A 21,963-nucleotide genomic window follows, 5' to 3' on the forward strand; every position below is an offset into this window, starting at 1 on the left:
CTCACAATCTGCTGTTTTTGATCCTTTTGCTTGGTTTTATATCAAGGCACGAACCCCAAGGACATCTAGTAAATTCTTATCAAGAGAGTTTTTTAAATTTTAAGCTGATAGAGAAGTCTTGTCGTCTTGATGGGAACTATTGGGCCATACTGTGGCAGAAGGGCTAGGGACAACAATCTATTACATTATCCTCAGATAATGATATGAGGACTAGAGATGTGCTTCATATTTTCCCATGAAAGCAAAAGCTGGCTGCAGCATGAACCACAGAAGCCATTCTCTTCAAGTGCCCAGGGAACACCGGCGCATGACTGGTCACAGGGGTTTCGGCTTGGTTCCTAAGTTCCATGAAGGTTAGAACTGCTGTTTTGTTCAAGCAACCTTTTAATAAATTATCAAACCTAGATGTCATTGAATCGACCAGGACTCCACCCAAATGCATCAAACTGCAGGAGCAACAAAATCGAAATAAAATCAAAGCAACATTTATGCTTTTTAGGTCCAGAAGAAATTGCAGGGATGCTGCCTCCTATCCGAATTTGCAAACCTGTCATGCCCCGGATCCTGATCCATGACACGGCCGTGCTATTGCCGACTACCGCCCACAATAGCACGAAGCCTCATACATGGGTAACAAGGTAGTCAAACCAACCAAACCTTTATATATGAAAGCATTCTTGATAGAACATGCTGGTCAGTACCCAAATACAAATCTTATATGTAGTTTATGTACACAAAAGTATACTTGTTGTACCCCAAAAGAAAGAAGCCCTATTGCAAAAGAAAAATGCATCTGATGGCGATCACTGGTGAGGATCTGAAAGAAAATGCAAATAAACAGGTATGAGCTACGCGGCTCAGTCAGTAATCCTGCATAATCTTATCGGATCAACTAAAAGACTAAACATGTTTATCAGGATTTGAAAAGCTGACATGCATATTATCTAACAATTTATCATGGCAAAATATGTATGCTGGGTAAACAAAGCAGTATTTTAAGTCAAACAAAATTTTTCATAAAGTATACATATGAAACCGTGCCCCGGCATGCCGTTGTCCATTCTCTCGGATACTACTGCGAAGTCATTCTCGGCCACTGGCGGGACCAGCTCAGTTATTAATCAGCCACTGGCGAGGCTGGCTCAGTCATTCTCGGCCACTAGCAAGGCCAGCTCAGTTGCATTCGATCAGTAGCATCTTTGAGCCCATTTATAGTGCCTCTTGGCTAAATAGGATTTTGCTATACTAACTTGCATGCATGATTTAAAATATCAGTACAATCATGGTGAATACATGGCCATAATTTATGAAATCAGGCAAGTTACTTACTTATCATAACATATCATCCATGAAGTATGTACTTAAATAACACTTAGAAAATATTAATAAACATGACATAATCCATAATAGGATTAGAACAGATTGCTTCCATTTTTCACAAAACATATATGCAATTTAAATTGCATGAATAACACTCATTCTTATAATACATGATCTAAAATAAAATTAAGACGGGTTACTTACATGCGTGAACCATAGAAGATTAGGACAGGTTACTTACAGTGATTCGCTTTCCAAATTTCTCAAGTTCAGGTGACAAATCCTTAATCACCTAAAACAACATCATAGGGATTACATTATTCCCCATTTATTTATTATAAAATTTCTTAGTTCATCATACGATGAACTTACTTGCTTGGATCTCATCCAAGGATCTAGCCCAAGTCCAATTTATCCAATTTAGAGCCTTTGGGGCTTAATTTAAAACCAGATTGGGTCCACATAGGTTAATTAGGTTTTTAATTAAAGGATTGGGCCTAGTTCATAATTGAGTCCAGCATTTTCTAGCCAATTCGGTCTTCTGATCGGGTCAATAAGTTTAGTCCCAAGTTTAATTGGGTTTAATTTTGGTTCAGGGTCAATGTGGCTCATTTGGGCCTGAGTCAAGGTCAGCTCGGGGTCAATTTGGCCTCAAATTAGTTGAATTGGGTTTAAATTGAGCCTGATTCATATTCAATTGGGTCTGCTGGAACTAACTCAACTTAATTGGATTCGGACCCAAATTAATTTGGGCTTAATTCAGTTCGGATTTGACCCAATTTGCAGTTTGGGCTCGTCCAGACTTAGCCCAATCTGATTGGGCTCGGGTTCAGGTTCAATTGGCTAAACCAATTTCTTATTATTGGGCTTAACGGGTTTCGGAACCGAACCCCGATCCGTCCCGTTAGGCCGGACCCGTTAAGGGTCTCTTCTCTTCTTTTTTTTCTTTTCTTTTTCTTTTTCCTCTTTTTTTTCTTTCTTTTTCTTTCTCTCTCTTTTCTTTTCTTTTTTCTTCTCTTCTCCAGAACCTTCCGGACTCCCTCCTCTCTTCACCCTTTCTCCTCCTCTCTTCTCCGACGAAGGGAAGATGGTGAGCAGAAGGGAGGACGACAAGCGGAAGGAGGCCGGGCCACGACCGGCGGCGTCCGCGGCCAGGCCCCGCGGCGTCCCCGGCCGAGCCTGCAGCGCTCTCGGCCGCGCCCGCGGTCGACGCTCGTGTCGACAGTGCTCACGGCCGAAGCCGGCGGCCGCCACACACGACGACGAGCCAGTGAGTCCCCTCTTCCTCTTTTCTTCTTTTCCTCTCCTCTTCTTCTTCAACCTTCCTTCTCAACCCTCCTATATTCTCTCTCGCTCCCAAGCCCCCCTCTCTTCCTCTCTCTATTCTTCTCCCATGAAGGAAGAGGGCGAGCTTGGGAGGGCCAGGCCACGGCCGGCGGTGCCCGCGGCCGGGCTCGCGGCGTCCTCAGCCGTGCCTACGGTTGAGCCCGTGGCCGCACCCTCGGCCTGCCAGCAGCCGACGCCCGCACCGACGGTGATCGCGGCCGAAGCCGGTGGCCGTCGCCGGTGGCCCTCGGCCTGCCAGCAGTCCCCTTCCTCCCTTCTTTCTTTGTTGTCCTGAATGAATCAGGAGGAGAGAAGGCAGGGGGCTTACCTAGCTTCCGGGGAGTACCACGAGCACCTTCTCCAGCGACGGATGTAGGTTTGGCAAACCCTCTCTCGGAGAGAAGAGGAAGGAAGAAGGAAGAAGGGGTGCAGCGAGAGGGAGAGAGCTCTAGGAATATAAAATATCACCCCCCAGCTTCCCCCTGTGAAGGGCCTAACAGTCGGGCCCTCCACAGCTTCCCAGCTGGCCCTACCCTAGTCACATCCATCCTCAGGGTATGAGATAGCAGCCATCAAATGGCTGCCAACAATGGGCCCCAGTTGGGCCCATTAGGTGTCCTGGCCCAATGCTCAAGTACGGGCCCAAAAAGGTATTGGGCTCAAATTGGGCCAGGATATTACAAAACCCACAAGACAACTTAACTTAGAAATATAAATATTAGGTTATGAAGACCAATATACAAGGATCAAGGGCTTGATTCCTGCAGGTAAAGATTCATTACCAGGCCTTGAAATGAAAACACATCAGTATAGGAAGAAACCATACTTAGTATGCAGTGAATCTTAGCAGAAAAGAAATATCGCAGGAGATCAAGGCTTCCTCTAGTGTGTATAATAACTCAAAAATTCGAAGAATATTGTCTTAAAAAGTAATAAGCAGCTTCGAACAGGTGTGCTTATTCTACCACAAAAAAAAATGGTATGCTTGTGACAGATTTGGGCTCCTTCGAATTACTGAAAAACTATGGGAAATAGACACCAGGCAAGATTGCTTATATATTGATATTTCTAAAAGGAGGGAGATCATACATTCCATTGACATAACACTGGCCATTCAGCATCTTCTAAAATGCAGAATGCAATACATAGCCTTTTCATGCATATTGCTTATACCTTTCCAGATGGGGCTGGCCCATATTGCAGAAACAATATCAGAAACAACATCTAACTGCAACAGTTGCTCTTCTGCTGAATGGGTTGGCCCTTCATCCGAACAGTGCTTGCAGGCTTTGTGCTCGAGCTGTGTTGATTGCCCAGTCTGCACCAAAATGAACATAATAGGCATAAGAATTTATCAAGGAAAAGCTGAGAATCGGTGTCAAAGCATTTGAGTAATGAATTACTCTCTCTCCAAAAAAGAGTAAAAATTTCAAATGAGCTCACAAAGTATCAGTTCAACAAACATCAATTTTCATATGTTGTTCTGGCACATTAAGGATTTTAAATATTTAGCTTTGAACATGTGTCAACCTGCAATGAGATAGTCACAGCATCGAACTTTTGGATATGGAAGAAGACTGAAATGCACTAGCAGAGATCAGGAGTTGCAACATTAACTTTACCTTTTCTTAATTTCAGCAGACATGATCAAGAAAGCTTGCTCCACATTGATCGAATCCTTTGCACTTGTCTCGAGGAAAGGGATGCCAAGTGCATCTGCAAATTCCTGCAGTACATCATAGTGCCAACTGAGTCATCCCTAAGGTAATATATCGCAGGCCAGATCGACAGGCAATGTTCTTCTGTCTCACTGACTTCCATTTATAACTGAATGGTATAACCATTATTATAATTACAAGGTTCTATAAAGACATCATCAATATGTGGATATTAACATGGAAGTTGGAACCCCATTAAACCATCAAAGTGAACCATGATACACCTACATTAGATGCCATGGAGAGTAAAAGGTGCTGGACAAACACTTATTTTATTCAATTTCTTATTTTATTCAATTTCCTGGAAGTCTATAAGAACATATTGTTTCTTTTATAATTTCTGTTCTTTTAATTGCAGCAAATATGACTTTCATGAAAACCATGATCTCATTCAGCTGTTTAAACATATGAAAGGGAAACCATATATCAAATCATCCATACTTCAAATGATCTCAATATAATGACAAAACGAAGCCAAAGGGCAGTGGCTCAAGTATAAAACAGGATTCTGAAACAGATCTTATTTACAAATCAAGTAGACGATAATACCTTTGCCTTCTGTGTCTCCACAACTTTGTTCTCAACCAAATCACATTTATTTCCAACAAGAAGCTTGCATACGCTGTCATTTGCATACCTATCAATCTCACTTAACCACTGCTTGACATTGTTAAAGCTCTCCACCTCTGTAACATCATAAACAATCTGGAAAGATATACTGGCATTAGATCCAAGCAGTTAGTCACATAAACTCATGATTTGATGGATTTGAGGGCATTTATTAAAAATAGATACTAAAAGAGCTTCTTGCTTTGCTTAAGCTAGGCAACCTAAAGTAAAAGGGGCATCATTTGTGTGAACATATCATGTTTCCCTACTTTGAAACAAAGAATACAAAGAAAACAATAATTTTACAGAAAATGCTGAAAAACCCATGTCAGCATTCCCAAAATCTCTGCATATAAGGGTCCTGCCACCAAGCATGTGCTTTTATCCATGAACTTGATTATTTGGGTGCTAACCCTGATTTTTCAGGCTGTCCATGAGAGTTGCTAGCACTTTTCTTTTTGAAATACTAAACAGATGAGTTGATTTCACATGCATGTGCTCCTGAAAAACAATCTGCTGCACTGACTTTGGAGTTGGCAGGCTTAGATGAATGACAATCCTGTGGGCATTTAGATTGCACGAGCATCATCTTCCCTATTGTTGTCATACAAGTTAGAACATTCATAACATGATGACAAACACTTTGCAGTTCCAAACGGAAATTATGAAGTAACTTAGGATGGACGTGAAAATCATGGATCAAATCTTTCAGAAGGAATTGCACTTACTATTGGTTGCTTCAAAGGCAAAAGAAAACATCAAAAGAGACATGATGGTTTGTCCTAAAAGATGGAATTTGACAAGAAAGTGACCAGATGGAAAAAGAAATTCTTACAATGATCCCATGTGCACCTCGGTAATAACTGCTTGTTATGGTCCTGAACCGTTCCTGCCCAGCTGTATCCCACTAGACAAGTAAAAAAGACTGTTACCATAGTAACATTAAAACAAATCACAAATCTAAATATATGTATATAGAAATTAAGTACATCATCTCTCTTATTGTGAGAAAAAAAAATCTTGTATCCTATTCAACCTGTACAACTAACATACTATAAAGTTCAGCAGGGACATACATGGGAATAGCAGATGTTATCCTTTTGCATGCAGTTACAGGGAGCCTTTCTTGACTAAATTACAGAACTAAAAATGTATCCCAGAAGTCTAAGAACGTTTATACATATTCAGAATACTCGAAAGATAGGCTCCTGTCCCATGTGTAAAACAGGCCTCTCATATTGCAGATGGTTATGGTTGTTTCCTTGTTAGGTCTTAGTTTGTATGCTTCCCTCCTTTTACTGTTTTTTTTTTGTTGTTTTGAGGCTAGACCTCCCTGTAACAACAAAAAAAAAATAAAAAATAAAAACTGATCTTTCATATTGTTAATATGTTGCAGCAATGCCAATAGCTGAGAATATTGGGGTATGACTTGCCAATGAAGTTTATGGTACACATATATTTCTTTTAGATAACATATGCACCAATAGCGTCAGAAAACTTATAGAGGTTAGTGAAAGGCAAGGTAATCAAGGGCACTCGAATATCAACTTTTATTAGCATAAAGGTTTACGTATAAAATTTTGAAACCATCAAATGTTGGATAGTAGAGGACCCACTCAAACCTAATGAAGCAAGCAAATCTAGCAGGCCTTGAGGGTTTGAAATAGACATAAATGATGCCTCAAAGCCAAACTCTGTAAACCCATCATGAAGTCACGAAACATGGCAGATGGATATCACCAACAGGGCCACAGGCACACCATCATTGCCAAAAGCTTCGTAGGCTCAGGTGAAATCAGAAGAACCATGTACAGATTGTAAGATAGGTAGTCTTGCGCAAATAGATGAATGGTGATAAATCTATATAATAGCAGTTGCAGAATTTATCACTCGTCCATTGATTAATGTGTGAGATAGCATCACAAAAGTCGCTCATGGCATGTCTAGGTGGGCGAATGCTGTTGGAAGGTGCTGGAATGCAAGAAAAATGAAGGTATGATCAAATGCAGTTGCACTCTGAAAATGCCCTTACTACCAAAAATAACATTGGTTTTGGATGGTAACTTCCCACCTTTTATTATAGTTGATTCTAACACAATTTTGGTTGTTGAGAGTGGTCCCAACTCCCAACTCCTCAACCCCATTCACCAACCCCCTATCACCTTGGAATCATCCAAATTTACTGTTATAAGGACCTAGACTACATAACAACTCACCAAACTGCCTTCTGATGCATATCCAAAATTAATGTTATTACTGAAAGAAATATTCTTTTAGCAAGATTTCTAAAATAACCCAAAAACCACTCACAATCTGCAGCTTGATCGTCTTTCCATCCAGCTCCACTGTTCGAATTTTCTGCGAATTATAACAGTTTAAGTTAAAATTGCAACATAAATCGCTCAAATTTCAAACGAAAAAACTGACGCAATGTAGCACCATCAGAGGCAAATAAATTAACAAAACTTACAAAATCAACACCTATCGTGCTGATGTAGCTATCAACATATGAATCATCCTGAAAACAAGTTCCAGATGAGCACGCTCCATTAGCATTACTATTACAAAATGGGATAAGAATCTCCAAATCGAAACCTTAATTTGCGAACTTATGGAAACTGAATGCGATCAAAGAAAACTACAGCCTCAACAAACCCGTAATTTCAACAGAACAAAAAAAGGATCTTTTAAAAGAGAACTCTTTTGGGAGAAGAAATCCCAACTCACAGCGAATCTTACGAGGAGGCACGACTTCCCGACGGAGGAGTCTCCGATCAACAGGAGCTTGAAGAGGTAATCGCTGCGGAGAATCAAACGGAAAGGATCGCGTTTAAACAAAAGCGAAAAAAAAAAATCAAAAGAAAACACAAGAAGGGAAAAAACGATCGGAGATTAAATGCCAATCTTACTATTCATTGCTCATGTCGACGGATTCAAATGATTGATTTCCCTTCTGAGATCTGTGCGTCTGAAATCTATGATGAATTTGTAGGGTCTGGTCGAGGGGTTTTGGAGTGGGACGAGGGAGAGGTGGTAGGAAAAGTGGCGGAAACAGGTTTGCTATTTATGTGCTTAACTCAGGCGTACAACGCAAGTGACCAAAACGTCCTCAAATTTTTCCGAGTTTGTTGGCTCACGTTGTAAATGGTTTTTTTTTTGGGGTTAAAATGCAGCATTCACATGTTCCCACGCCAGTACGGCCTGCCAAATAAAAAAATAAAAAATTGATAAGAATACATCTCCAACCTTAGTCCAAATTAATCCACCTGAATGCCGGACCATACATTTGCCGCACTGTTCGCGTCTCGATAAATATGTGCCATCTGGAAGAAGCCTGTCTCCCTGGCCAAGCCGCGGATCTCGCGAAGCAACGGGTTCCTGTCTCCATCCGGATCCATTCTCCATATCTAGTCAACTACCGCGACAGAGTCCTCTTCTAGAAATATCCCGTCGGTTCCAAGGACTCTCCTCGCATAGGACGTGCCCTCCCAGGCAACCTGTAACTCTACCTCAATGACGGCTTATGCGTCGTCCTCCAGCTGCAATCAGCCTACTCAGATGATCTCTAATCACAAAGTCCACTTCTCTGTGTGCTCCATCCACTGATCAGGTACCATTGAAGTTCATTTTGAGATAATCAAGAGATGAGGGTACCCAAGAGAAAAAAGATAAATCTGGACGTTGTGACAGCAGAGCAGGTATCCCAGATGTCTCTAGTTATTCCAAAAGTGAATAACGTGGTAGTCATGATGATCTCCGTCGCATAGCGGGAGGCTCTGCCCACCACTGTACTAAGCTCCTTAGATTTAAAAAACTTATTTTGTATATATATATATATATATTAAAAATATGATCAGGTATCATTGAAATTCATTTTGAGATAATCAAGAGATGAGGGTACCCAAGAGAAAAAAGGTAAATCTGGACGTTGTGACAGCGGAGCAGGTATCCCAGATGTCTCTAGTTATTCCAAAAGTGAATAACGTGGTAGTCATGATGATCTCCGTCGCATAGCGGGAGGCTCTGCCCACCACTGTACTAAGCTCCTTAGATTTAAAAAACTTATTTCGTATATATATATATATATTAAAAATATGATATTTGAGAAAATAGTTTTGACACGTTTGGTTGATCATAAGAAAATAGTACAGAGTGATTTATGTTTGATTGGGCATCTAATTTTCTAAAAAAAATATAAAATATCTATTATATTTTTAATAAAGAAAAAAGCTTTATTCATAAATTTTGATGGATAAGAATAGTTTTTTAAAAAATTAATTTTTAATCAATGAAAAAATAGTTTTCCAATTTTTATTTTAAAATATATAAATTTTATTTTTATAAAAATGCTCCTTTTTGTGTTCATCATTTTTAAAACTCCAACCAAATAGAAAACTTTTTGGCGGTTTTTCTCTTGCTCCTCTCTCTTCTTGTGCAAACCAAACAAGCCCTAAATATTAGGGACCACACCGCAAGGTTACAAGTATGAGTCTCTGGCCCATCCAACTCTATGCCTTAAAGGATGATTGGGAACAATTGATTCTTATTTAATTAAGATTTTCCCTTAATCTTATGAATCTCATGCTTTTATTTTAAGTTGTTTACTTTTTTATTTCTCTTTGTTAAAATAGATAAAAAGAATCAAAGCGAGTGCTTTCTTCGAAAGAAGATGAGTGTTACAGGTGAAATGAATGATAGGCCAATAGATGCAGCCAGTTCTCTCTCTTTCCTTTTACTTGTTCTGAGTTGGTGCAGGGGGATTGTTAAACTTTATCCCCACTTTTTCGGAAAATAAGAAAGGAGAACTTCAGTTTCTTTCATGAATCCAGCTACCTAAATCTTTCATATTGAGAATTTAAATAATATTTTTATTCTTTTAAATAATAAATGATATATCAATGCATATTTTACATGCAATTTCTAATACATTTATATAGTATTGTCATATTTGAGCTCACCCATGGTTGGCTCCATTCTTTTTGTGGGCATGGATGCATTTGATTTCTCTAATAACCACAAAGCCAATTATGTGGATGTTAATCATATATATCTCTTCAGAACAGAGGAGATTAAGGAAAATCTAGAGGAAAACGGTAGCTCTATTCTTCAATTGTGGCATTAGAAGTATCTCTTAAATGGAATGATTTATAAATAAGTTTGTGACTCCACTTAATAGCTAAAAAAAGGTTGGACTCTAAATGCACATCTTTGTCCTCAATGTATGACAAAAATCTTCGAGTGATGGAATTGCTTAGGGTAGTGCAAGAAAATCAGCCAAACTGCAAAACCGACCCGAACCAATTATTTTGGTTTGGTTTGAATCGGGTTCTACAATTTTCAAACCACAAAATCACCCGAGTAAAGTCTATAAATAGTCTTTGAATCCATCGCACTAGCATATCCAAAATATACTTATACATCCACTTTCTTTGGTGCGCTCTGTTGCAGTCTGATAAACACTCTACTTCCATACTTTCTGCTTTTCAATTTTTTTCTCCACTTTTTCTTCTTTGTCCTTTCCCAAACATCTAAAGGAGTCTTTTAGCTCAAGCTTCCCAGTGATTGCGTTCGTTAGAAGAGGATCAAGCTGAGCCAAATTGTTATACTTTGGGGATGAGATTGCTGTAGTCCCGCATATAGGGGGACAAATTACATTCTTAAACAAGTGTACATTACACGCCACGATTTAGGCCAGATCTTTTAAATCTTCTGAATTTATTTTAGTAAATTATTCTTTTATAATACTAATATAAAATAATAAAAATAGTAATATAGCAATTTCTAGGCTATATTTCTCCAATAGGCGATAGATGCTTGCTAGGGAGTTTGGAATGTTTGCGCATGAAGGTGTCGTATCTTGTAAGTGCTTTGATGAGCTAGTTTGGTTATTTTGTGATATGCTTTGTGGAACTGGAGAAGAATGGTTTGATCTTAGTAAAAAGAGGATGAGAAAGAGTAAGAAGAAGCCCAGGAGGGGGAGCTCTAGCTTGGGAAACTTTGGGTCCGTTGGCTTCATGGTTGCTATTAAAATGGGAATTTGGCTGTCTACTTGATATGGATGGAAAGCATAGGAGATGAAATGATCAAGAGATGAATTCGTTTGGGAATTTTGGATTGGTCACATGAGACTTGGGTCTTGATGCCTATATATTAAGCTTGGAAAGATGAAAGGAGTTGCTTGATTCTAATGGAAGAGATGCATCGAAAGGAATGAAAGCTGGAAAGCTTTCGCTATGGATGATGGGTTATATTTCTCTTTCGACTGGGGAGGATGGAGGATGGCTTTTGAGCAGGGGGGAAAGGAAATTGGCTGAATTGGTTGTAGCAAAGAAAATGAGGAGATTTATGGAGACAGATGACCCACTCGTTTGGTGTACTAACATGTTTGGCATACAAATTCAAGATATTTAAATCTATGATATTCCAATGCTTAAAGAATCTCGCATATAAGAATGGTTGTAATTGGTCTTTGCAATAATAGCTAAACACAAATATTAACATCATCAATATCGGTTATTTATTAAGCAATGAACTATGGTTAACATATTAATGTTGATGTTCATATGTTCTACGCTGAGTCTTTCATTTGGTAATTTTTGTTATTATACTTGCACCGTAAATATTGACCTTGCACGTTGCAGGAAGTACAATTTTTTTTTCTTTTTTCGAATTACTTTTGAAATATAATATAATAAATTATAATAAAAAAGCTTTCAATATTAATTTTTGTATGCACATTAAGCAATAAATTTCAATCATGGCCGGTATATTATTAGTGACATCATAATACCAACATCTAAACTATTAATGGAGAGCTTTACATGAGCTAAGTTTTTAATATATATATATATATATATATATATATATATATATATATATATAATAATAATAATAATAATAATAATAATAATAACTATATTAAAATAAATTTAATCGCAGGTGGGAGAGGGAGAGATTTTTATGCGACGAACAAGCATACGCAAGCATACTCAGAAGAATAAAATATTTCGGAGACTCCTGAAACAGCGCCGGCCTGCGCGCCGTCAACCCTAGTTGCACTACAGGCTTCTTTTCACCGGTCTCCGCAGCTTGGTGGAGGCGGCGGCGAAGGAGCGCGGGTGAAAGACGGGGGAGCAATGCGATTTGTGGTGACGAAAGCCTGCGGCGGGGGCGGGAGGGCTCGGGCGGGCGCCCTCTATGTCGGGAGCTGCCCCACCCCCATCGAGACCCCGGCTCTCCTGCTCTTCACGAAGAAAGGCCTGCCCACCTTCATCTCCCGCGACCTCCTCGCCTCCCTCCCGTCCCCTGACTCCCGTCTTCTTCACGTCAGCCCGCTGCATTTGTAAGTCTCTCTCTCTCTCTGGATGGACAAGAAAGATGTTTGAGGAAATGCCTATGAAAATTTGTGATGCGTATAGCACCTAACGATGATTTGCTTGGATATATACTCATGTCGCGCGAAGAAAGACTCGATTTTGGACAACTTTGTGAATGCATTTTTTCTGGTAATCAGCACGTAGTCATGAAAGAAAGACTCGATTTTGGCCGCCTTTGTGAAAGTTATGCTGATATTGTGCACTTACTCATGTCTCGGGGAAAAATAAAAATAGAAACAGAAAAGAAAATTGATCTTGACTTATTTTGGTGAAGTTTTGATGCTAATTCGCACTTACTCGTCTAGCCAAAGAGGACCTTTTTTTGACCCATCTTTTGAAGTCCTGATAGCAATATTTACTTATGTTTTGCAAAAAGGGACCCATTTTTGAGCTACTTTGTTAATTTTCTGGGCAAAATGGAGCTCCACAGATGAGAACTGAAAGGTTTTAGGATGTTCTTCAGCATTCCATGATGCTGCTTTGAATGAATTTGAGTCCCAGCTATCTCACCACCAACCAAACTGGCATTACTCAATTTCTGCTTGTGCAGCCATCTTACTCCAACTTATCTTTATCCTAAACACTGTTGATATTCATAATAACTGCTACTTTAACTGGTTTGCCAATAAAATCCTATGTAAATTCTTGGAGAGTTCAAACACCAACCCATATCCATTAGGTTGTATACATGGCAAAGGTTATATGTTCATTGTTCTCTTCTAAGTTTGATTGTTGGCTTCATCAGTGGCACTCATTTTATCCATGAAATTATAAATGCTAGCACCCTTCTTTGCACTTTTCTTATCAACATTTCAAATGCTTCACTCATGCAATGCAGTCTAGTGCTATTAACTTACACTGGACTCAAATATTGTTGTATATCTCTTTTTATCTCCAATTGTTGTGCTGTGTATGAAATAACCTCTTTGGGGATATTTCCTAGCTTTTGATTTTGATCAAAATCTTGTTGAGTATGCATAATACGAAATTTACAGTATTTAATAAAACTTTGTAAGAGGGATCATTGCAGTTTGGAATGCCCTTTACCAAGAACAATTTCAAATATTGGAGGATTGCATCAGATGCTGGGATTGCACGAATGCATCTTTGTAGCTGCACCAAGGGATTCAATTGAGAGCCTGCCAGAGAGTGAAGGCACCAATAAGCTTGGACCTTCTTTTGAAACACCATGTGGTCGCCGTTTGGTAGTGTCTTTGTATATCTCTGTACCTCTATTTAATGTTTCATCATACATCTATTCTTGTATATTGTTCAACTTTTTTTTTCTTTCAGGTGAAGCCTAAAGAATACATGGAAATGATTTCTTCATTGAAGCCCAACTTGTGGGCTAGTTTGGCAGATGAGGTGCCTGCTTGGGTTTCTGAAAAGAGAAATAAGACTTCTGTGGACAGAACATTGCATTGGCTTGATGATTGCCTTGCTTTGGATCCGGTCTGTGAATAAATTTCTTTTATTTTATAGCCTTAAATTATCATGTTGCTGATCTTTTGCAATAGGAATTGTATAATATGGAGAAAGCATGACTTGCTGACCTGGGATAATTTTGCTGAAGTTACTAATCTTTTGCACTGACTATGACATTGTTCTGCATAAAAACCATTAACATTGTAGCTTGTTTTCATTTTCTTGTCTTCTTCTGTTCCTTTGTATATATGTTTGGACATTTTTTCCTTTAGCAGATATTTATTTTCATATAGAGCCAGATTATTTCGTCTAATTTATTTTAACAAAACTTTTGATAAACAGAGGTTATAAGAGAGACCTTTGGATTTTTATCTCTGCTTCAGATGCTACTTAATATTCTCGGGAATGGTGTCACTGTACTACATTCTGAATCCCTAGATGAATGTGGCTCCTTATTATCTAATCTCACCTTCTTCCTTATCCATCCAGATTCTTTGCAAGTCTAGAGAAAACTTGAATGGCTATTCCTTGATTGCATGAATTTATATTGCATGATCAACAATGTTAGTCCTTTGTTGCCCACTAGCTAGTAAGTATCATAGCAGGCACCCCTCTCTTGCAATAAATTGTCCTAACCAGGAATTTTCACCAATTGATGCAAGGTTGATATTAGATTCGATGCATGTTGTAAATCATTGTAGAAGTTGATGGTTTTTACATTTACCTGGAAAGCCAACCCTATAGATGCAATAAGATTTGCTGGTTAAGGCTGCGATGTAGATACAAAGGTAATGCACATATCTAACCTCCTATAGTTAGAATACTATATCAAAGTTAGTCTTTGGAGTTGGATTCCCAGTTAGATCATCTATGATTCCTAGTTTATGATACGTCTTTTCGCACATTAATTATTGCGTGTTGTATTTTGGTTGTTCTAGTGCACTGATAAACAAATGTGCTGCAGAAAAAAATAATGATGTTATTAAATCAGCCATGCATGTGGTGTATTTCGTGGTTGTTTAAGATTCCCTGTTTCTGTAAATTTTGATACCCAGGCAGGTGGAGCAAACATTTTGGGAGCTATTGTTGGAGGGTCCTCTATAGAAGAACGAAAACGCTGTGCAACCAAAGTAGCGATGCAAAATGTATCAGGTTGAACTCTTTTTATGCTTAAATTTCCATTATATGCTATAATACCATCAAGCATGCAATGTTGCATAGCATTTTTTGTTGGTCTTGAATGATATTTAATAGATGGATTGGCTAGATGAATACCTATGTTACTTGAATTTTGTTTTTTTTTAAAGTGTTTTTCCTATATTTAGAATGCTAGTTACAATCAGCCTGGTTCTAGTTGTTATTACAAATACCATGCTTTCAACTTTTCCTTAGTTGTCTAGCAGTCATGTTACGATTGCTCTAATATGGTTTGAAAGCTGGAAGCTTCTGACTATTTTGTTCGCGCTCTAGGTTTGTTGATGATTTTGTATGGTCAAAGCTGTTGCAGGAGGTGCTACATATAAGCTGATGATGACCTTGGTGCTATAGCGGCAGGAGACATGAAACAGCGTGTGTGTACCATGCTGAGTACTAATCAGTATGATAAAACATGCAGTACTGAAAACCTTGTTTAAGACAATAGGCTGTAATACTGACTTTTTTGCTTTTTTTTTTTGGAAATAATCTGGAGCCATTCATCTAGACGTAATGTCCAACTTGGTTTGAGAAAGAGGTATCCCAGATTATAATGGAACAAAAAGTTCTGTTCAATTTTACCAATATGTGTTTTGGAATACATTCTCCTCAGATGGATAACTACAAGACTATCATTTATTATCTTCTTAGCTTCTTAAGTATAATCTTAAGCCATCAAATATCCATCTGCCATGTTCCATTAGTATTCCTGGCAAGATCATTCTTGGAATAAAATTCCAAATCATTTCACAAAAAACTCAAGTGTGAATATCAACAACTAATGAGATCAAGGGAAGTGTTAGGAAATTCTGACTGCATATCTTTAATGGTAGCTGAAGTGATTTTGAATCTGCTAGCCACACAACAATGGACGAAAAGGTGATTTGTCATTTTCTACATATTCTTTGCTGTTGGAGGGCCAAGGTTGCATTCCTGTATATGATTAACAGTAAGGTTACATATCCTGCTGCAAAGCATTCTATTTATAAGTGTGCTTAGGTCATTCTATTTATGGGTGTGCTTAGGTCCTCCTTTCCCCTCAAAAAAAAGGAAGAATCTTCTTGGAAGCCCAACAGATTTGAAATTCCACATAGAAAGCACAATCATCACAAGCATGAACTAGAGATAGTAGACTTTTTTACAGACTATATTTTTTTATTTTTTGACGTTTTGCGGTTGAAAGGATAAATGAATACTGTATGTTGTGTTTCGAGTTCAATTTTCAGATGATGACCGAAATTGTTTTTCACAATTTGATGTTGTTATGTGCTTGGCTGCTAGGCTTGTAAGTTGGTAGATTGTAAAATAAATTTAAGAATCTAGTGTACAATTAACGGTGATATAGAGAGAGAACACAATATTACAAATTAAACACAATCGAACATTTAGTGTCCAACCATATTGATTGGATAAGGCATGTCAGTGATGAATGCTATTGCCAGTTATTTAATCTTAATCAGTTATTGTCTTTGACAATCCAAACTCTCTCTCTCTCTCTCACACACACACACACACAGTGGAACCATATTGTCCAACAGAGTTGCTGAGCCTTTTTTCCCCATCTGATGCTTGATTCAGGTTTCTGGATTGGAGGCTTTGGACTTGGAGAGAGTATGGAAGAGCGTCCTGCTTTGCTCAATTCAGTTATGGTGAGAGAACAATCATAATATAATGCATATAAACTATGAAACCAAGAATTCTGTTGAGTGACTGAACATATGAGTTAAAGACCCAAAAACTTGTGATCTTTTCTTCATCTTTTGCACTAGGTGTTTATGTGAAACTGGTTACAGATAGGAGTAAGCAGGGAAAGGCTCAAAAAACAAACCGTGTATAGATTTGATAAGGCTGGATGATTATGATACTAGAGAGTGATAGGCAGCAGCGTTATGCATGTGGAGTAAATAGCATGCTGCAAAAATCTGCATATGCAAGTGACAACGAGTTTATGATATTATTATTGGAGCAGTTGGCATGCAAGCTTTCTGGAGGTTCATTGTACCTCAGGTTCACGCCTGCACAGGAGACTACGGGTCGGGAAAAAATGCTACATATTCTTGCTTCCATTGCGATCAGGATAATATTGTGATATGCTGAGCTTCATGCTTCGTTAACTAGGAGCTCCAATATGTTGCATAAGCTGTGGTCTGCTATGCTGATCAACTTCTGTCTACAAGTAGTTTGGTATGATGAACAAAAACACTGGGGAAGGCTCACCTGTTCCGGATAAATTTATAATGTTGCAACCATTGCAAATACATGATTATATTAGGGAACCAGATTTAATGGTTGATATACCTATGATACCCAGATAATTTAGCTAGCCTGAAGTATGCTTATTGATGTCATATTGTACGTATATGGGTACGGGACGCAGAATGGACATGACTAAGATACAGGTCAGCCATTTCCTGTCTGGGAGTTTGATGCTGCCCCTTTTTTAGGTTTAATCATGTTGAAATGAGTACAACAGAGGGTCAAGCTAAATGGTCATGGGCAATGGTAGAAAAGAAATATGTTTTGCAAAGTAAAACATCTCTGCAAATTCTGAAGATACAATTTTACATGCTTGTTAAGTGCATATGGTTTTATATTTTCTTTGTGGATGATCACTTGTATAAGCTTTGCTTCTTAGCTTTTATGGTAAATGCTATAGGTGAGCATGCTCATTTGCTCGTATCTCGTAATTTGAGCATGTTGGACATAACACACTTACCTCTTTGTCTATGTGTTAATACTGATGCCTCAGATGGGTGCTAATATCCATGTCCTTGATTTTGAATAAAGCTGAATTGCATCCTTGGATCCTATTATTTTCCCATCACCAAAGCTGGATAGGCGACCTGGGAATTCCATAGCCACCAGTTTGTTAATAGATCCATTTTGTATAACTAGGGCTTTTCTTGCCTAAATAGTTTTTTATAGACTATCTTAATTGCACTATATTTTGTTAAACTGCGGAAATTAAGTGTTTAGAGAATGAGCTCTCTTAAGTTTCTTGGATGTATGATGTTTTAAGCTGATCTTTCAGGATAGCTTACCGGAGAAAAAGCTTCGCCAGATATCTGGACTCTCTCTTCCAGGTATTGATGTTATATACCGCAATCACTATAACTGGCATACCAAGAATTTCTTTGGAAGTAAATTTTATTTATTGTGATTAAATAAAAAGACACTGGACTAACAGCTGAAAATTCTGTCTCTTTACTGTTCAGTTCAACATAATTCCTTCCTGTGGGGACCATTTTTTTATTCCTGTTTGATTTCTGGTAATGATGTCCCAAATAGAGTCAATAACTAATCTCAAATCTATCTTCAGTTATAATTATAATTTTAGCTGACCATATTAGATGGGTTGGTGTTTTCGAACTCTTCACACCTCATGTCTCTATAGAGGTTTGTCAACAGCAAACTCTTTCAAATCCTTTATAAGAATTTTTGTTCAGGATTCTGAGGTTTGGAGTTCCTCTTTCATAAATTTCAGTACAAATCAAGCAAGTTTACTTATCAGGACCTTTTTCGATTGTTTTGGCACGTTAGTGTGCCATCTCAACCATCTTTCCACCTTAATCCCAACCATTACAGCTAATTCTTTCATTTGATATAGCTCTGTTATACTTTTTGTTTCCACCTCAACATTCTCATCCTAGTGATCTTCATCTTGAATGCTTAGACCCAAAGTGTCCAAGGCTTGAAATTCATACAACATTTCTATCCTTATTGATGTCTTACAAGTATTTTAGCCCATCTCGAAAGGCATGTGACTATTAGACAGCGCCTGACTTATTCACTTCTTCAACTTGCTGTAATTTTAATATTGATGTCTTAAGCACTTGTTTTGTCAGTTTGATAGGTCTGAAGTAACTGTTGTGTCATTTTATAGCCAATGTGTATTATTGGAGAACCATGCTGATTTTATACATTTATGTTTCTTAATCCCCCTTATAGAGGAGGTTTTGCAGGGTGTGGCTGCGGGCATTGATCTATTTGAGTCCACGTACGCAATTTAATTGAGCACCTTTTCTTGATTTCCATTGTTCACTCTAAGTTGCTCAGTGAAGTGCCTTGACAGATTTTATACACGTGGGCAGGTATATTTACCATCTTACACTTGGAGGATTTGCACTTACCTTCCCACTTGACATTGTTGAGAGAGATATCATGCACTCCCAGCTAAGTGATACAGGTAGTGACTGCACAAAGATAAATCTGCGGGCGACGATTTACAGGTTTGCATTTTATTTTTTCAAATGTCTCTGCCTCTTGCAACTTCACATGACTGTCTTTCTCAACTCCAATCTGTTAGTTCTATTAGTTTCTTGTATGTGCCTTGGCACATTATTTTTTGAGCAAAATTTTACTGGTATGATATATAACAAGGTGCATAATCGTATACCTGATTGTGTCTATATGCAGCAGTTATTTTTTGAATGATTTTGGACTTTATATGATGTATAGCTATGCAAGTTCTCGTTTCACCTGGTTTTCACATCTGGTGTCAGAAGACCTGTCTAAGATGTGTCAAGTCTTAATCAGTAATGTGCTCTTTAGTTTCTTTTCTGAGTGCTATACTGATGAATATGTTCGAACCCACCTGGGGAATGGTGTCTTGTTGCAGAGCTGCCTCTGCCTTACCAAATGGTGTAACTAGAAACAAGGCCTACAGTTAGTGGTGAAAATGGATCAGATAATATCTGTCAAGATCAGTTTTTGTATCCCACTATAGCCTGATATGGTTACTAATTTCAGCATCCAACTTATATCTGTATCCATATATATATATATATGTCAAAAAAAAGAAGGAAAAAAGAGGTTATGACAGCTATCTGATCCATGTCCAAAAGTTCCACTCTGCAATTCTAGCTAGTCTCATATTACCTCTTATAAACTTCGAATGAAATAATGACAGTATAAATGTCTTTAATTCAATTTACCTTTCATACTTTGATATCTTTAATTTGGTGGTTTATAAAGTTTCAGCATCCAATTTGTATATGATTTGTATATGTATCTCTTTGAAACAAATATGGATATGGATTTTAGTATCTGGTTAATACCCATATCCTTGTCTATATGGATCTACTAATAACCAATCCGTACCTGATCCGGTTTTGTCTGTACCGACGATTTATTGCATGGACATTTGACTTGTGTAGTATTGTCACTTACCAATGCCATTAGATGGAAACATCTCTAAATATTGAAAAAATGGTTTTAGTTAAAAATTTAAGATTCACTGTTTGCCATTTTATGTTCCTTAGGAAAGATACAACACCTATCGTCGAAAACTGCAGCTGCTTCACATGCCAGAATCACACACGAGCTTACATCAATCACTTGCTCAATGTTCATGAAATGCTGGCTCAGATCCTACTAGAAATGTAAAATCTTCTTTCCCAGTTATTAAAGCATCGCTGCTCAACATTGTAGTTTTGATTATACTTGTTCACATCCCAGTTTTACTTGCATCCTATAATATCATATGCAGACATAATACTCACCATTATCTGGCTTTTTTCCACTCAATACGGGAAGCAATCAAGGGTGGAAAGTTTGATTTGTTTCATCGGAGATTTATCGATGGAAGGCGCGCCCATGTGACCTCAGCTGTTCCATGCTCATAAATGCTCATCCTTTTCACTTTGAACAAGCTTGCTTTACCATGAGAACTGATTATCTTTTTCTGAACTTTTTGATTCTTGAATTTAGGCAAGGAGTCATTAACAAGCTATAAAGGTTTTATTTATTTATCTATTGTAAAAGGATGACATATAAATCAAAGGAGAAAATAGGGGCAGCTTCCAGCAGGAGAGAAGACAACGGAAGCAAGAATGAAGAAGGTTTGGCAGCCCTCAGATAGCATATAATATTAGTTGGGAAGTCCCATTGCATCAAATCCATATCTTTATAGCAGTTAAACAGTTATTTATGTACCGTTGCCTTTCTTTATAATTTACATCCATACACAATGCTTGGATTATTAAATTATTCTTCAGTTATTCATAACCTTTCCTGGGCAGATGATTTGCAGAAAATTTCCCAATAATCAGTTTTATTTTTCAGCAATTTTCCCTTTAAATAATTATATCTTCAAGAATTTTCCTTTCTTCTAGACTTTCTTGATGCTTCAAAAAATTCTCCCAGGTTGAATAATTCTATGAATAGTGTATGTGTGGCACTTCTGGCCAACAATACTGTGTGATGTTATAGCAAAAGTTTCACTTACTCTTCAAAACAGATCCAAGTTCGATGGCAGTCAGATTCAGGCTGCAGATGGACCTTTTGTCCATGCTGTTGATAAGCATCCAAATGCAATCAACCAAGCAAGTCAGCGAAAATTTATGCAACATATTAATTCATCCTATTCAACAGCTATGAGATCATCGCAGGGCAGCCATAGCAAAAAATTTTCAGCAGCTGTGCTCTTCCAACAGATTTCTCTAACATGGAATGAGAACTGAAAACAAAGCTGTTTCCTTTTGCCTGTGATGGTCCAGTGATCAGTCCATGGAGCATCACAGCATATCAGAGTCCATAGGTTCATACTGGCTCTTTGGGCATAGGAGAATTGAGTGCATGATGAATGATGTAAACCATAGAAGAGCATCAGATCAAGATGCCTTCTGATTGCTCTATCGCTAAATGAGTACCATGAAATCTATAAGCACGTAAAAAATGGTTGATTAGAAGTTTACCAAGTTTATACTTGATATATTATAAAATCTCATCCTGTTGCTAATCTCAGTGAAAGTGGAGGGCTTATTGGCATAGGCTACCTGGAAGGAATGAATGGATGTATTGAGATGGCCTTGCAATATGGCTTTGCTGAACTTATGAAACAAATAAAGGCTAGCTACTGGTGGAGCATGTCTCTAATAAGACAGGATCTTCTTGTAGTCATTCGTTGGAAACCCATTGTAAGGATCAATAACATAAGATACCCATTAATTGAAATAATGATCGAATAGTTATTTTACCATTTCCACTCTCACGGA

At 38.1% G+C, this 21,963-nt stretch overlaps 2 protein-coding genes across 4 annotated transcripts; one reads left to right on the plus strand and one right to left on the minus strand.

Moving 5' to 3' along the window:
* Nucleotides 1-642: 642 nt before the first annotated feature.
* On the minus strand, nucleotides 643-8,042 carry LOC103701625 (ras-related protein RABD1-like). Of its 3 annotated transcripts, none has more exons than XR_015972787.2 (9): nucleotides 7,883-8,042; nucleotides 7,713-7,773; nucleotides 7,444-7,491; nucleotides 7,284-7,331; nucleotides 5,809-5,880; nucleotides 4,914-5,069; nucleotides 4,269-4,372; nucleotides 3,820-3,964; nucleotides 643-817 (listed from the first exon to the last, which is right to left on the minus strand). XR_015972787.2 is itself a non-coding variant. In XM_008783762.5 (8 exons), exons 1-8 carry the CDS (start codon nucleotides 7,894-7,896, stop codon nucleotides 3,871-3,873), a joined length of 609 nt encoding a protein of 202 aa, XP_008781984.1. In that variant the 5' UTR covers nucleotides 7,897-8,042; the 3' UTR covers nucleotides 3,679-3,870. The 3 variants fall into 3 exon arrangements, 1 of the variants encoding a protein (XP_008781984.1); XR_603190.5 differs by having other exon boundaries at nucleotides 7,701-7,773; XM_008783762.5 differs by lacking the exon at nucleotides 643-817 and having other exon boundaries at nucleotides 3,679-3,964; nucleotides 7,701-7,773.
* Nucleotides 8,043-11,906: 3,864 nt separating this feature from the next.
* LOC103701626 (uncharacterized) lies at nucleotides 11,907-20,987 on the plus strand. Its single transcript, XM_008783763.5, has 10 exons — nucleotides 11,907-12,315; nucleotides 13,380-13,554; nucleotides 13,643-13,801; nucleotides 14,830-14,926; nucleotides 16,547-16,617; nucleotides 18,000-18,051; nucleotides 18,917-18,965; nucleotides 19,060-19,197; nucleotides 20,230-20,349; nucleotides 20,457-20,987. The coding sequence occupies exons 1-10, from the start codon at nucleotides 12,110-12,112 to the stop codon at nucleotides 20,590-20,592; spliced, it is 1,203 nt and encodes a 400-aa protein (XP_008781985.1). The 5' UTR covers nucleotides 11,907-12,109; the 3' UTR covers nucleotides 20,593-20,987.
* Nucleotides 20,988-21,963: the final 976 nt, after the last annotated feature.

Source organism: Phoenix dactylifera, chromosome 13, assembly GCF_051530095.1.
Source record: "Phoenix dactylifera cultivar Ajwa chromosome 13, Ajwa_hap1_PhDact_Kaust_v1.1, whole genome shotgun sequence".
Taxonomy (NCBI): domain Eukaryota; kingdom Viridiplantae; phylum Streptophyta; class Magnoliopsida; order Arecales; family Arecaceae; genus Phoenix; species Phoenix dactylifera.